Here is a 13,883-nt window from a genome sequence, read left to right as displayed (position 1 = left end):
AAGACGACGAACAGTCAGACAGGTAAACGAAAAGAAGGAAGTGACGGAACGAAAAGAAGGAAGTGAATCAAGGTCAGGGTCTGATCGATCATGTGATCCGAACAAACAGGAAACGAGAGATTTGGTTTCCACGTTATTATCTGCCTACATGCGAACATGGGCCAGACCTTTTTCTTATTTCCTTCTATGTACGCAGTACACAAGGCTGAGTTTAAAAAAACATGATGGCGTAGATCATGGTAATTATTATTAATTGAGATTTTCCTTCTATGTACGCATCACGCAAGGCTGAGTTTTAAAAAAACATGATGGCGTAGATCATGGTAATTATTGTTAATTGATATTTTCCTTCTATGTACGCAGCACACAAGGCTGAGTTTCAGAAAAACAAATATATGGTGACGTAGATCATGGTAATTCTTGCTGATTGATATGATTAAAATAGGCACAGGTTGGAGCGAGATCATGGTAATTATTGCGTAATTATGATGGCGTAGGTCATATGGTAATTGTTGATAATTGATTATGGTAAATGATGTGATATAACATTGAGGCAATCCGGTCCATTGAGAGATGGCGGATGTATGGCTGAGATGTAATCTTCCTGCCACAACTCGATTGTTTAATAGTAGTAGAGATGTTGCACACTTGCATACTCTAGAAAAAAAAGAGGCAATACATCTAATAACCATGGTGGTGCCATAGGAGTGTGACAGACACACGCATATCATAGCTGTTGTTCAGACAACAGATTAGGAAGGCCTCTACTGTGCACTACCCGATACACTGACTTGAAAAAGAAGGAAACATTATACATCTATGTCGTAAGCTAATCACAGAGATATGCAACAGAATGAATATCAATTAAAGCATAAGCAATTACTAGGAGTGAAGTTAAGAACATGACAAAGAAACCATTTCATTCTCAGGTAAAGCGTAAGATTTCAATGGATATATGTACAATGGACATATTGTACTCCCTCTTGAAAAATGTCACCCACCAATACCATTAACAAGTTTCATCGTTCAAAGCTGTTTATGAGCACCACATGAAACTATTAGCAGATTTCATAACATAACCAATGAAAGCAAGTGTAGACTTTAACGACAAGAGCGGAATGCAAGGACTTCTAAACGAGTCATGTATCTGTGCATCATACCATGTTTCCATTTACACTTTTATAAAGCGTAAGGCTATAAAAAGAACAGGAAGGAGAAGAAACGAAAACAAGGCCAAAACATTGGAGAATATCTATCCTTTACACCTTGGGAAGGAGTGGAACTTCTGTTGTTGCTACGTTGAGAGCGTGGTCACTTTGATACACTAAAAATGAAAAACCAACTGAAATCTGAAAAGACTATTCAATGCTCGTCATCCTACGAAGCAAGAGCACAGCGTTGCTGGTGTATCCGCTTCAGGAACTGCTAGACTGCAAGGCAACAAGGGACGCGTAGGCACCACCTGGCAGGCGAAGCAGCTGCTCATGCTGGCCTTCCTCGGCGACCACCCCGTTCTTGACCACTGCAATCTTGTCGGCGGCAGTGATGGTCGACAGTCGGTGAGCCACAACCACGGTTGTCCTCCCGACCGTCACCCTGTCCAGGGCCTCCTGCACCATGCGCTCCGACTCCGCGTCCAGCGCGCTGGTCGCCTCGTCCAGGAGCAGCAGCTTGGGGTTCTTGAGGATCGCCCTGGCGATGGCTATCCGCTGCTTCTGCCCACCCGACAGCTGCACCCCGCGCTCGCCGACGCTCGTGTCGTACCCGTTTGGGAGGGTGGAGATGAACCTGTCGGCATTGGCGGCCTTGGCGACGGCAACGATCTCATCCTCGGATACCTGCTCCATCTTGCCGTACGCGATGTTTGCTCTGATGGTGTCATTGAAGAGGACCGGCTCTTGGCCTACCAGACCAATCTGCTGCCTGAGCCAGGTGAGCTTGAGGGTCTTCAGATCCACCCCATCTAGAAAGATGCCGCCAGAGTCAGGATCGTAGAACCTCTCGATCAAGGCTATCACTGTAGATTTCCCACTTCCGCTTTCCCCGACAAGCGCAACAGTCTGCAACAAACAACCAGGATGACAATGCATGAGATCAGTGGCGGAGCTAGCTCAATCTATGCAGCTACAGAAAAATATATTCTTCGGAGAATATCCCCCTGGCCTTAACATAGCTCCGCCACTGCATGAGATACTGAGATCTGCGTTAGTGCTTTTGTTTCACTCCAGGGTTTAGTACCAACCACTCATGATGTTTCAGTTCTGGGCACTAGTTTTAACTTAGCCAACAAACTAGCTGCTGTAAACTACGGTATTAACTCAAATGCAGTTGCATTGCTTAAGATTTCTGAGAAACACTTGGTTCTTTTTTACTTCTCTGCAAAGCTACTGTATTAACTCAAATGTTAGGTGCTGGTATGGTCTCTGTTATCGAGACAGATGGTTTCTCTTAATGGAAATCGGAAGGGGAGGCCCTTCTTTTATTAATTTTTTTTAACTCAAATTTCATCGCATTGCTTAAGATTTCTAAAGGAACTGAGAGCTCTGTTTACATTGGGTTATGTTCTATCCACTTTTTGCCCCAGTCAAGTTATTTTTATCTTGTTCAAGTTCTTCTATACATCAGATCACTTCAACAGTACTGTAAAAAGTGGGAGAAAGCCGAAAACCAAATGTACCTTGCCAGATGGTATCCTCAAGCACAAATCTCTGAAGATTTGCACATCGGTCCGAGCAGGGTACTTGAAGCTCACGTGCTGCAACTCTATATTCCCTTCCACTGCCTCTAGTGTCGTTCCTACCTCATGGCTTGCGTCAATCTTGGATTTCCTATCAATAATCTTGAAAATGGAGGCAGCTGCATTTTGCACTTTCGCAAAATCCCGAGCAAGGGAACTCGACTGAGAAACCCCAACAGCCATCATGGTTAAAGCAAAGAAGACCTGCACTTTCAAGAAACAGCAGCGGCAATGAGAAGAAGACCCAGATCAATTATTTGAGTCTACGAGTTGTTCGGTTCTCACCCTGAAGACTTGCCCAACTTCTGCAGTCCCATTGTGTACAAAGCAAGCTCCAACGTAAAAGGATATGGCATAAAAACAGAAGAGCAACGCGAATGAGAATCCATAACCCACACCACTTATAGCGCCCTGACGAACTCCTTGTCTCACAGGACCTTCACATTTCTTTCGGTAGCTTTCAATTATCTTCTCTTCTGCACAAAATGAAGCAACAGTTCTGATGTTACCGATTGCGTCAGTGGCAATTGTGCTCGCTTGTTCATACATTTCCTGCAGGCAACATTACAAAGAATTTCAGCTAATTACCACACAATGATATGATCGCCATGAAAAAGGAATAACAGACCATATACCTTGGCATCAGCACCAAAACCCCTCATTAACCTCGTTTGAGCATAACTCTGTGCAATCACGCAAGGAAGGAAGCACAATACAATGCATGCTAGTTTCCAGTTTGAAATCATGGCTATTACAATACCGACAACAGCAGTGCTTATGCTTTGCACTATCAATGACAAGACATCCCCAGCAATGCTTTTAACAGACGCCGCATCCCCTGATAGTCTGGAGCCTATTGCGGCGCTAGAGAATTGGAACAATGATTGAGAATCAGGAAACAAAAAAATGATGGCATTCTACAATATTGATGTATCAGATGAATAAGTGAACACAGAAGTACCTGCTGTTCAGAGGGTCATCGAACCATCCTATTTCCTGGTAAACAACCCGACTAAATGAAACTGCACGTATGCGCTCGATAAGTTTACCACCTGCCATGTTGAACAAAGCGTATTGCAATGGGATGACAAAGATGGAGATCACACCCAATATCACATACATCTCTGCCCAGAATACGGAGTCTTTTCGCAATTGTTGTGGCGGTTCATAGAATGTGTTAATGGCACTTGAAAGCAGCATGCCGAACACAGGAAGTATAGCACCATTGGCTGCAGCAGCAGTGCATCCTAACAGAAGGATTGGAATCTCAGGCTTATGGAGGTACAGCAGGCGTCTGATCACATTCTTCCCTGACTTGGCATCATCAACCCCTTTGGTTTCATGTTCATGCAATGAGAATGTTTGCGAGTTTCTTCTGCTTCCACCCTGTGGTGAATATCTACTCATAGATCTCCCAAAGGATGGCTTTATACTGCTATGTTGACTTGCAGAATTTGCAGTATCAGATGCTGATTGTAACCTGCTGGAGTCATCTCCATGAGATCCCTCCCTTTTCGTATTAACCTCTTGCAGCCGTAAAAGTTGGGAGTAGGCTCCATCGGGATCCTTTATCAACTCAACATGCGGCCCTGTTGTGCAAACATGCATTTAGAGCTTGTTTCTAACATCAAAATCTGAAACTTCACCCTTGCTGAATAAATGCAATAAGGCTAGCTAAAAGTGATGCAGAAATTCAGCTTACCTTGCTCCACAAGCTGTCCACGGTGTAGCACTGATATTGTATCAGCATTTTTTACAGTGCTCAGGCGATGCGCTACAACTATTGTGGTTCTGTTCACCATGATATTATTTAGTGCATCTTGAACTACACGTTCAGACTCGGCATCAAGTGCGCTTGTAGCTTCATCAAGAAGTAGTATGCTGGGGTTCTTCAAAATTGCTCTTGCGATTGCAATTCTTTGTTTCTGTCCACCAGATAGTTGTGTTCCATGCTCACCAACCATTGTATCCAGTCCCTGGTAATAGTTGTCAACTTATAATTAGGGGTGAAAATAATACTGCTAAAATACAAGATTGCAGAATGCATGAGAAGGGATTAACTGGGCATACATTTGGTAACTTGTCGATGAACTTCGCAGCATTAGCAAGCACAGTTGATATCCTAATTTCTTCCTCTGTCGCACCCTTCTTTCCATATTCTATGTTTTCTCGTATAGTAGTTGTGAAAAGAATAGGTTCTTGGCTAACAAGCCCTATTTTCTGCCTTACCCAGCTAAGGTTTAGCTGTTTCAGATTAACACCATCCAAAAGAATTTCACCTGATTGTGGATCATAGAATCTCTCTACCAAGCCAATTACAGTAGATTTCCCGCTTCCACTCTCCCCAACCAGTGCCACCGTCATGCCAGTTGGAATGGTTATAGAGAAGCCATTGAATATAAGTTGCTCAGGCCGTGCAGGGTAACTGAAATGGACATCTTTCAACTCAACATTTCCAACAAAGTTCTCCAATATAAGGCCACTCTTATCACTCGCGTCAATCTCAGGTTTTCTATAAATGGTTGCAAACATTTTGTGAGCCGCAATCTGTCCTGATGCAAAAGCAGTTAAGCATGGAGAAGACTGGCCAAGAGCCCTACAAACAATTAGAAGAAACAAACGTCATGCAAATGATGGCAATTTAATTTGAATTTGGAGCTTTGTATCTCGAAAATAGATGCTGCCATGCAAATGAAAATACTAACATTGCACCAGTCATGATGGCCATCAACACATTAATGATATAGCCACCAGTATATCCCTTTTCAATAATCAGCTTTGCACCATACCATACAGCTAATCCATAGCTGCAGAAAACAATAAGCAGAAGTGAACCAACTCCAAGGCCCCCGGCAATACCCTGGTGGACTGCTGACTTGTATGATATTTTCAAATGCTCTTTGTATTCACTAATTGCTCTGCTCTCTCCGGTGAAAGATATCACCTGTTTTCATGAAGGAAATGAGAAGTTAGCTAGGCGCAAGAATTATAAGGGTAATAGTTATGGAAGATAGATATACCGTTCTGATTGATCCTATTGTCTGTTCAACCACTTTCCCTGCTTCAGCATAGGCCATCTGGGAACGGTTTGATAACTTCGATAGAACAAGTGACATGACTGCAGCGGCTGCTACAACAGGAGGAATACTTGACAACATAACAAGGGACAGAAGCCAGCCTCTTGTAAATGCGATGATAAATCCACCCAGAAATGTTGATACCAGTTGGAGAAACTTGCCCACCTTCATAAATAGTCAAATTAAAGTGTGTTAAACCACAAGTTTCTAGAGATGATGTTCTATGCATTACACACGATCTTGCTACTGTAATCAGTAAAAAGAATCTCAACATGCACCCAAGTGCAAGTAGTTTTGTATTGGAGGAAAGCATCAAGATGACACGGGTATTACAGCGGCGAGCAGGCGACTAGCACACTGATAAGAAATGGACAAAATAACAACAGAAACAACCTTAGCTAGCCAAAAACGAACGGTAAAAGGAAGCACTAGCCCACCGACAAAGCCAAATCGGGAGGCCTAGCATGCTGTAATCAGTAAATGTGTATACTGGAAATAGCCTCAATTTTTTTGCATAGTTGAAACTGCAAAGCTTTTTATAAAAAACTAACATACATCAAAATCACAATTCACTTAAAATAACTCTTATGATCTTTATAAATCCATGCAAAGGAGACATATACTTGAACTAACTTGACCTCGTTGTGTGATAATTTGTAATAGAAACAGAATAATGAAGGTATGCATTAAAGTACCTGAGAAATGGGAAAATCATAAATTTAAAATTTAACAGGGAGTCCATGGATAAGATATGGCTCACCTTTTCTCCAATTGCATCTTGAATTAACACTGTGTCACTAGACATCCTTTCAATAACTTCTCCAGTTGACGTCTCCACATCGAAAAATGATATATCTTGTCTAAGTATGGTCTCGAGGTACAGCCCACGGATGCGTGCAGCCTGTCTTTCTCCAGTCACCATCCAGCATGACACCTCTGCATGCAGAAGGACAGTTCAAAGAGATAGTACGATAATCATATGTATCCAATTGCAGTTTCTGACATCTTTATGAAAAATAATACCAAAACCAGTCTCTAATATGCTTCGTACAAGAATGAGTAGGATGGTCTCTTTACGGAAGTATTTGCCCATATCCACCTCAACTTTTGGTTAAAAAAGTATACATCAAAGCTTACAATTAAATTATTGCAAATATAATTAGAGTTCATCAGCTGGTTGGATTATGTCTTCTCTTTTACTCCAAAAATGGAAATTCTAGTGATTTTATGTTTTCTTCGGTTGGTGTGAAAAAACTGGTAATATAAATAGTTAGCTTCTGGTGCGCAATACTCTTCCAGTGCTTCGGTGCAACAATATGCAAAAACCATTAAACTGGTCGTGACAAATTCCATAAAGTTCTTAGAACTTTTACATAAGTAAAAAATGCATGCCAAATAAATAACCTCAAGATATGAATGGGTAGGATGCATCACATATACTAAGCCAGAGACAAATTTATTTCCTTAAGGGGCATAAATGAGTACAGTAGAATTAACTGGTGGGTCTGGCATAGCATATTATGAGTGTAGTTAATAAATCTCATCAACAAATGGGTAGTGATACATGCATATAATTTACTTCCTTTCCAGCATTGCGGCAAATAATTTCTGGTCTTCATTTCATCCAAATTAGGATTGCCAATTTTCTAAGCAATAGAAATCATTCATACTTTTCAAGAAGAACAGCATATTCAGCATATGCATCTTGAATCGAAAGTTTCTATATATGCAGAGTCCTGAACAGGTGGAGTACACATTTATTTTGTAAGAAACTACGTAAATATCCATGAGCCAAGCAAATATGGATAACATGTGAGAAATTTACACCAGAAGACAATATGGGATTATGCACTTCCAAACTGCTTCTATAACAGAAATGATACTTTTGATACTTACGAAGAAACCCTGCCACTCCAGAAGCTAATGCTAGATACACAAATCTGACAGCAACCTGTAAAGACAAAAAGGCATACAATATAAAATGGTGAAAAGTAGTGCCAATGTAAAACCAGCAACTCAGATTATAAATGCCAGCTGATGAAACTTCATTTTCAGTAAGAAGTACTACTACTGTACTACATGTTCAACTTGACAGTAAAGAGCATCAGGCATGAAACATAGAAACAGAAGTAATATACATGTACACGTCAAATAGCAATTAGTACTGCATAACATTCCTAGGGGACGAGAGAATACAGCCAGCTAACTTTGAGATACAAGCCCTCACAAAAAACACTTTGAGATACAAGCGGACCTATATATATTCTACCGAACCATTTCCAATAGTGTTTTGGACATTCGTGCATGGAACATTTTGACCATGAAAAGGACCGGCCCTATCAAATTCTGCTGGCTTTGGTGAGGAATTCGTTCTCTTAGTTATGAAGTTGTGATCACACAGTCATCCTTACAAAATTCGTTAGCAGAGCAAATTAAGATCCATATATCAAACAGTAGAACTTTGGTACTTGCCACCTTTCGAGATCCATAACAAATCGTGAAAGTTCTGGTGATCTGGAACTCTAAATTACTACGTACACAGCACGGGAACATCGAACAAATTGATCACAAATCAAGTAAGCTCCATACCAAAAATAGCAACGCAAATTAATTAACTCCATACCATAAATATCAAAAGGAACTAATTATGCTCCATACCGGGAAACAAATCGGAACAAATTACTAATGATAAATATGTGATCGACACTCTTCTCAGATATAACTAAATCAATCGCCAAAAGACTAAACGTTCGGTCTGAAGGGTTCGATTTACTCGAGTCCGACGCTGCCTATTCCAAAACCCTCGAAAACTCTTGCAGTAGGAACCGGAGGTGCGAAGAACTGGCGAGCGAGCGAGGCGGGAGCAAGGCGAAACAGGCGGGCGAGGAACTACTCCTAGCCGACGCGGCATTGAATCGTCGACCGCCCAGGAACGCGAGGGAGAGGAGAGGGAACCCTCGACGGGGGCGGGAGCGGGGGCGGCGCGGACCTTGGAGACGGCGTGGACGGGGTCGGCGCGGTGGGCGGGGCCGAAGGCGTCGACGAGGTCGCCGACGAGGAAGGCGAGGAAGGGCATCGCGACGCCGTTGGCCATGGCCGCCGCGGCGCCGACCGCCATCAGCGCCGCGTCCCGCCGGTCCGCGAACGCGAACAGCCGGTACATCGGCACCCTCTTCGCCGCGGCGGCGGCGCCTCCCGCTCCTCCCGCTGGCGCCATCTGGTGCCGAGAGACCGGTCCGAGGCCGCCGGCGCCTCCCCGCCTAGCGCCCTACTCTCTGCGCCTCGCGCTGCCGTGGGAGGGGAGGGGCGGTGCGACTGCGATGGTGTGTGCATGGGTGTGTGTGGCGCCCCTCCTGGTGTTTAATGTGGCGGCGGGCGGGGTCGATCGCGTAGCCGCCAGCTGTCTTCTTGTTGGTGGAATCTTCTCCGTCCTGTTTGTTTTGCCCCGGCGTGGGTTTATCACTTTATCTCTCCCACCCTCTCTCTCTTTCCCCGGTATAATTCTTGGACTCGTCGGCTCGTCAAAATCAAAAAAAAAAAAAAACTCAAATGTGGTAGCACCATTTTGGATAGCCAAAGTGCCAAACCCATTTTTGCCGTTGCCGTGTAACAAAATCCTAGTCGCAGACCTATTTTGTGTCGTATGTCAGGAGCACATGTACTCCCTCCGTCCAAAAATACTTGTCATCATAAAAATGATGTATCTAAAACTAATGATGACAAATATTTCCGAACGAAGAGAGTACGTGTCATGCTAGGAACAAACAAGTCAGGGACAATACTACTAGCGTGTTGGGTAATTTTTCAGAAGTGGAATGGGACGTCTCAGATCTGGAGACAGCTCGGTGGTAATGCATATCTTTTTCACGAATACGCATAGAGCGTATCATTTAATTGATAGGGAGAGGAGTTTACATGCGCTTGGCCAAGCTACACACTCGTGGCCAGACCTACGCAAAGTTACGGTTACAAGGTTCGATCAAGGCGGTTCAAAAACAAAGGAGCGCAGTCCTTTTGCGCCAGCCGTGGCCCACATTGCAGCCTCGGCCAGAGCGGCACGGGAGGCCTCGGTCACAGATGGGCGGACGTCGTCGAAGGTGCAGGCATTTCTATGCTTCCAGAGGGTCCAGGCGACAATAATCACAAGGGAGGCCGTGCCCTTGCGAAGAGAAGCTGGGGCAGAGGACGTGGATGCCTGCCACCAGTCGAAGAAGGGCTCGTGGCCGAGAGGAATGCTACTGGTGAGTCGAAGCTTGGAGAATACCTCGTGCCACACCATGCGAGAGAAGGAGCAACCGATCAAGAGGTGTTGCATGGATTCAGTGGCCTGGTCACAGAATGCGCAGGCGTGGCTGTGCAGCAGTCCGTGGCCCGCGAGTCTCTCGCTTGTCCATCACCGGTCTTGTAAGGCCAGCCATATGAAGAACTTGACGCTAAGAGGAGCCCAAGTCTTCCAGGTGAGTTTGGCATGCGGGGATGAGGTGGAGCCGAGGAAGAGAGCATTGTAGCAGGTTTTTGCAGAGTATGTGCCATTTGCTGTCCATCGCCACCGAAGAATGTCGGGATGCCCGGAGGTTGATAACGGAAGTAGACGCCTCCATAGCTCAATGTACTGAACTGTCGCCAGGGGACCCAAGGCGCCAACGATGTCCTGAACCCAGGACCGGTCCTGCAGTGCGTCGGCCATGAGGCGGCGTTGGCGGCGTCGCTTGGGCACCATAGCAAAGATGGCCGGCGCAATCTTGGCGATGCACTGGCCATGAACCCAATGGTCGGTCCAGAACTTGCAAGTGCGCCCATCACCAAGTTCCCACCGGGTGGAAGCACGGAAGATGGCCTGCGTCTCGGGGTCGGCAGGGGGAGGAAGACGGCTCCAGGGGCGCGTCTGGTCCGTGGCCTGAAGCCAGAGCCAGCTAGTGCGGAGGGAGATTCCAGTGCAGAGCAGGTCGCGGATGCCGAGCCCGCCAAGCTGCAGCGGCATGCAGACGCGGCGCCAGTTCACTACGCAGTGTCCAGAAGCGGAATCTTTCCTGTCGTGCCACAGGAATTCACGGACGAGGCGGTTGACCAGTTTGAGCACGTGGGCGTTGAGGGCGATAGCCGCGAGCAGATACCCAGGCATGGCGCAGAGCACATGTCGAACCAGGGCGAGCCGCTCACCGCAAGACAACAGGGATGCCCTCCAGGTGGACAGCTTCTTGCGCATCCGGTCCACTAGCGGCATGAGGTGCGAGGAGTGGATCCTTCAGACCGACAGCGGCAGTCCTAGGTAGGTGATAGGGAAGTGCTTGACCGGGCAATCCAGCTCAAGCCCTATAGTCGCCTCATCAACAGGGGAGCATTGGATTGGAGTTGCAGAACACTTGTCAAAGTTGGTGCGTAGGCCGGAGGCACCGCCAAACACAGACAGCAGCTCCCGGAGCGCGGCGAGGTCGTGCCGGTCTGGGTGACAGAAGAGCACCACGTCGTCGGGGTAGAGAGATATACTCGAGGCCATGTGGTGGGGAGTGAGCCGGTGTAGAATTCCAGTTTGGACCGCACGCAGAATGACGGAGTTGAGCACGTCGACCACGATGGTGAAAAGCATCGGTGACACCGGGTCGCCCTGGCGCAACCCCTTGGCATGCCTGATTGGTGGCCCAGGCGATCCGTTGATGAGGACGCGGGTGCTCGCGGTGGAGAGCAAGATGGAAATCCATTCCCGCCAGTGTGAGTCGAATCCACGGTGGCACAAGACTTGGAGGAGAAATGGCCAGGAAACCGAATCGAAAGCGCGGGCAATGTCGAGCTTGAGCAGGACGCGCGGGAGCTTGCGGTTGTGGAGGTACTTGGCAGTTTATTGGACCAGGAGAAAGTTGTCGTGGATGCATCTTCCGGCGATGAATGCGCTCTGATTGACAGAGACAAGCTCGGGTAGCTTAGGAGCTAGACAAAGGGAGAGCACTTTGGAGAAAAGCTTCGCCAGGAGGTAGATGAGGCTAATTGGCCTGTAGTCGGCGAGCGAGGACGCGTCAGGCTTCTTGGGCAGCAAGGTGATCAGCGCCTCATTGAGCTTTCCGAAGCCAAGGCCGTTGAGAGCATAGAGCTTGTTGAATGCCTCACAAATGTCCTTCTTGATCACGGGCCAAGCGGAGCATAAGAACTCAGCGGGGAAACTGAAGGAAATATGCCCTAGAGGCAATAATAAAGCTATTATTTATTTCCTTATATCATGATAAATGTTTATTATTCATGCTAGAATTGTATTAACCGGAAACATAATACATGTGTGAATACATAGACAAACAGAGTGTCACTAGTATGCCTCTACTTGACTAGCTCGTTGATCAAAGATGGTTATGTTTCCTAACTATAGACATGAGTTGTCATTTGATTAACGGGATCACATCATTAGGAAAATGATGTGATTGACTTGACCCATTCCGTTAGCATAGCACTTGATCATTTAGTTTGTTGCTATTGCTTTCTTCATGACTTATACATGTTCCTATGACTATGAGATTATGCAACTCCCGTTTACCGGAGGAACACTTTGTGTGCCACCAAACGTCGCAACGTAACTGGGTGATTATAAAGGTGCTCTATAGGTGTCTCCGAAGGTACTTGTTGGGTTGACGTATTTCGAGATTAGGATTTGTCACTCCGATTGTCGGAGAGGTATCTCTGGGCCCTCTCGGTAATTCACATCACATAAGCCTTGCAAGCATTGCAACTAATGAGTTAGTTGCAAGATGATGTATTACGAAACGAGTAAAGAGACTTGCTGGTAACGAGATTGAACTAGGTATTGAGATACCGACGATCGAATCTCGGGCAAGTAACATACCGATGACAAAGGGAACAAAGTATGTTGTTATGCGGTCTGACCGATAAAAGATCTTCGTATAATATGTGGGAGCCAATATGAGCATCCAGGTTCCGCTATTGGTTATTGACCGGAGACATGTCTCGGTCATGTCTACATTGTTCTCGAACCCGTAGGGTCCGCACGCTTAACGTTACAATGACAGTTTCATTATGAGTTTATATATTTTGATGTACCGAAGTTTGTTCGGAGTCCCGGATATGATCACGGACATGACGAGGAGTCTCGAAATGGTCGAGACGTAAAGATTGATATATTGGACAGCTATATTCGGACATCGAAAGTGTTCCGGGTGATTTCGGAGAAAACCGGAGTGCCGGAGGGTTACCGGACCCCCCCCCCCGGGAGAAGTAATGGGCTTTATGGGCCCTAGTGGAGAGAGAGAGGGGCGGCCAGGGTGGGCCGCGCCCCCCTCCCCCTCTGGTCCGAATTGGACTAGGAGAGGGGGGGGCGCCCCCCTTTCCTTCTCCCTCTCCCCCTTCCTTTCCCCCTCCTAGTAGGAGTAGGAAAGAGGGGAGTCCTCCTACTAGGAGGAGGACTCCTCCTCCTTGGCGCGCTCCAAGGGCCGGCCGGTGCCCCCCCCCCTTGCTCCTTTATATACTGGGGCAAGGGGGCACCTCTAGACACACAAGTTGATCCTCGTGATCGTTTTCTTAGCCGTGTGCGGTGCCCCCTTCCACCATACTCCTCGATAATATTGTAGCGGTGCTTAGGCGAAGCCCTGCGACGGTAGAACATCAAGATCGTCACCACGCCGTCGTGCTGACGGAACTCTTCCCCGACACTTTGCTGGATCGGAGTCCGGGGATCGTCATCGAGCTAAACGTGTGCTAAAACTCGAAGGTGCCGTAGTTTCGGTGCTTGATCGGTCGGGCCGTGAAGACGTACGACTACATCAACCGTGTTGTCATAACGCTTCCGCTGTCGGTCTACGAGGGTATGTAGACAACACTCTCCCCTCTCGTTGCTATGCATCACCATGATCTTGCGTGTGCGTAGGGAAATTTTGAAATTACTACGTTCCCCAACAGTGGCATCCGAGCCTAGGTTTTATGCGTTGATGTTATGCACGAGTAGAACACAAGTGAGTTGTGGGCGATATAAGTCATACTGCTTACCAGCATGTCATACTTTGGTTCGGCGGTATTGTTGGATGAAGCGGCCCGGACCGACATTACGCATACGCTTACGCGAGACTGGTTCT

General features: G+C 46.4%; 1 protein-coding gene across 1 annotated transcript; it reads right to left on the bottom strand.

Moving 5' to 3' along the window:
* Positions 1–1,115: 1,115 nt before the first annotated feature.
* Positions 1,116–9,235, bottom strand: LOC123060448 (ABC transporter B family member 11). Its single transcript, XM_044483174.1, has 12 exons — positions 8,804–9,235; positions 7,711–7,765; positions 6,575–6,750; positions 5,758–5,979; positions 5,443–5,681; positions 4,808–5,333; positions 4,440–4,713; positions 3,699–4,326; positions 3,373–3,601; positions 3,023–3,289; positions 2,678–2,941; positions 1,116–2,060 (listed from the first exon to the last, which is right to left on the bottom strand). The coding sequence occupies exons 1-12, from the start codon at positions 9,029–9,031 to the stop codon at positions 1,416–1,418; spliced, it is 3,753 nt and encodes a 1,250-aa protein (XP_044339109.1). The 5' UTR covers positions 9,032–9,235; the 3' UTR covers positions 1,116–1,415.
* Between the last annotated feature and the right edge of the window lie 4,648 nt (positions 9,236–13,883).

The sequence above is a fragment of the Triticum aestivum genome, chromosome 3A, assembly GCF_018294505.1.
Source record: "Triticum aestivum cultivar Chinese Spring chromosome 3A, IWGSC CS RefSeq v2.1, whole genome shotgun sequence".
NCBI classification, from domain to species: Eukaryota; Viridiplantae; Streptophyta; class Magnoliopsida; order Poales; family Poaceae; genus Triticum; species Triticum aestivum.
Note: the sequence above shows the minus strand (reverse complement) of the source record. Positions and strands in the feature narration are given on the sequence as shown.